Here is a 3,074-nt window from a genome sequence, read left to right on the forward strand (position 1 = left end):
AACTCGGGGAACCGCGGCTGTGGGGGGCCGGGTGGCGTCGTTTCTGGCCTTTCCTATCAGCGACTTGAGTGTCCTTGGAGAATGGCATCCACGGGGGCCTGGGGGACCGCTGAAGTTTGGGGTGTCAAGAGCTGTAAGTGGATCTTCGACTGTGTGGCGGGGCGCTGGCACCGTCCGGCATTGCTCGAGGGTCACTGTACACTTTTGTGAGTCCTGCATACCTCACTCGGCTAAATCTAGAGCTAAAAGCCCTACAGTCCCCACCCTACTCTGCGGACCCTGCTCCACTAAGGACAAAGCCGGAGGGAGGGCAGGGTGGCTCAGCACCAGCCTTTCTCTCCGGGGGGTGGTCGGCTTGGGCGGGGTGAGCCTCCTGTTTAACTAAAGTGGCTGCCTAAGGGTATTTTGAGGTGATATCAAAACCAAGCCCACCAGAAAACCTTTACAGTAATTTCCTTTCTGAAATTTCCTAGATCGTATTTTTAAAGGAAAAGTTTTTTTTCTGTTTTTTTTTTTCCTCTTCCATTTTTATTAATCTGGATTAAAGAAGAGCACACATCCCATTTATTGTCTGGATTACAGATTCTGATTAAACAAACCAGAGCTCATTATAAAATCAATATCAAGTTCACCACTGTGCCCCGGGGACGGACAGCAGAAAGGTCACTCCAAGAAATTCAAACAGTTTTCCTGCTGGAAGGGCATGATTTTAATTACAGATACTATTAATTAGAGCTGTCACCGGGAAGACTTTTTTTCCTGTTAATTATCACAAACTCAGGTCTAAGTATGCGTTTTCAAACTGTATTTTTGTCAAAATCAGTCATCATGCGAGCCCAACCTTTCCGTCCGATCAATATTTTATGGTTGAAATTCAAAGTGTATCAGAGGATGCCACGCTCTCTAAAACCTGCCCGTGTGTGATCTGCCTCTCACACACGGAAGAGAACGGGTGTGATAATTTATTTATGTCCTGGCACAGATGTGGCCCCCAGGACCGAGCATCCTATGCTGACGGTCCCACTCAATAGAATTTCTGGGTAAATTCTCACTAGTTTAAGTGACATTTTTTTCCAGGCTGCTTCTTCAAACGCGAGTTTGCGTTTGCTTTGAGGAGAAGCTGCACGCGGGGTCTGAAATGCCATCTCACACACGTTTGAAGCTGCCATTTCTTTGTGAGAAAAAGATCGCGCTGACCAGGCTGTGACCTCCCCCAGGACACTGGAGCTTTTCCGCATTCAAAGGCAGGACCGAGGGTTTTGAAATGGGGAACAAAGCTGCGTCCTGGTCCCCTTTAAGCACTGGGGCTTTATAAACTCATCCCCGCTCCTCGCGTGGGGCAGGGGCAGGGGCAGGGGCAGGGCAGCTGGGGGCGCTTCCCGCGAAGAGCCTGAGAACGCCCCGCCCCTCGTAACTCTGGCGATAGAACAGAAACAGCGACTTACGCACGACCGGAAAGCGTGACGTAGTAGGTACAAGACGGTCCACAATCACGTGCCTGGAGAGAGCAGCGTCTCCTCCAATGGGGAAAAATCTTTCATAAATACATCCTGATTAAGCTTGCAAATGAAGCAAAATGATGAGGTAAATCATTTTACTTTCCCAAGTGAGAAAATATGCTTGGAGCCAAGCGATACTTTCTGTCAAGGGAAATCGGGCGCCCTGACTGGACTGCGCCGTGGGCTCGCGGTGCCGTTCAATCCGAAGCCGGTTTCACTGCAGGACACGACTAAACTGCTGCAGAGCTGCAGTTTTTATGTCCGACTGGTCTTAACCTGCCTCTGCCCATGCCCATCGGTGTCTGTCATGCTCCTGTGTCACCGGCACGCAGCTGCCACCATTGTTCCCATGGCGACGTCTTCATTGTACTTCCCACTTGCGACATTAGATTCCACTTTATCCGAATAAAAGCAGAAGGCAGCAACGGATCGGGTCAAAGCATCTGGTCTTACGAGACCCCAAGGAAGTTGGTGGCTTAAGGGACATCTTCAAACACCTACACAACCAATACATCTTGCAACTCTGGCATTTCCCATTAGTAGTTGCCAAACTAAGAAAGATAACAGGTGATTCATAATTCATGCCTTGTACTTTTTCCGTGGTTCTAATTAACAACCCCCTTTCACAGCTAACACGAGACTCTCCAAGAACAGCACATGGATACAGGGCCGCGAACGCTAACGAGAAGTTTCAAGTTGTCATCATACAGTGACCCGAACCAGGAATAAATGAACAAGCGCCGGGAGCGAGGGCAGTACCGGCGAGCCGGGTGATCAGAACAGCACGTAAGGGAGGGGTCGCTTTACCTGGTAGGCGGCGGTGGCATCTGGGCCGGGGTCCCCTAGTCCGGACAGCTTCTCCTTCAGCCGGTAGCGAGAGCTGTGACGCAGGCAGTAGATGGCTCCGGAGGCCAGGAGGACCCCCACGATGGCGGCGATGGAGACCAGGGTGAGCACGGCGAACTTCGTGGAGTCTTCCTGCGCTGCCCGATGAGGCAGAAGCTTGATTTTGCTTTTCTGCAGAACAGGAGAGAGGAGCCTGTGAGGACCTAACGAATCCCAAGTCCTAAAACTGCCTCTTTTAAACGCAGTGAAAAGGCGCCGTCGGACAGCGCAGGACACCGCGCTGAAACCACGGCCTTCTGGAACTGACCCTTCGAGCCAAGAACTTACTTCAGAATAGCGCACTAAAGCCCCAGCGTTCTCCAGAGAGAGTTAGGGGCTCACTTTTTTTTCCTTAATGGCGGCCATTTTCCAAACTTAACAATATATGCAGTGTTTGGAGGTGACGGGAGGAAAGCGACGCGTCTGTCCCTTCTTTTAAACAGGTAGCAGGAAACAAGAGCAGCTTATCCAGAGCGGGCATCGCAGACTGGGGGGCATGGAAGGTCGGGGCGCGGTGCAGGAAGTCTTCAGGGTCTGGCCTTAGGGACACTGGGGCGGCGCTGCGAGGGTCCGGGTCCTGGAACCCCCAAGGCGGCCTCCCTGGCGCCACCCTGCCGTTCCTCCGGGACGGCAGGACACTGGGGACACGGTGGCCCGTCGCCATCACCCTCATCACCTCAGGGGGGTCCT

The 3,074-nt window shown here is 52.2% G+C and overlaps 1 protein-coding gene across 1 annotated transcript in view; it reads right to left on the reverse strand.

Annotated features, from left to right (window-relative positions):
* Positions 1 to 3,074, reverse strand: part of PTPRN2 (protein tyrosine phosphatase, receptor type N2) — a 269,989-nt gene that overhangs the window by 83,839 nt on the left and 183,076 nt on the right. The window contains exon 8 of the mRNA XM_023523601.1: positions 2,307 to 2,516. Coding sequence (XP_023379369.1) covers positions 2,307 to 2,516 — 210 coding nt within the window. The remainder of the gene's footprint in view (positions 1 to 2,306; positions 2,517 to 3,074) is intronic.

This window comes from Pteropus vampyrus, unplaced genomic scaffold, assembly GCF_000151845.1.
Source record: "Pteropus vampyrus isolate Shadow unplaced genomic scaffold, Pvam_2.0 Scaffold396, whole genome shotgun sequence".
In the NCBI taxonomy this organism is placed as follows: domain Eukaryota; kingdom Metazoa; phylum Chordata; class Mammalia; order Chiroptera; family Pteropodidae; genus Pteropus; species Pteropus vampyrus.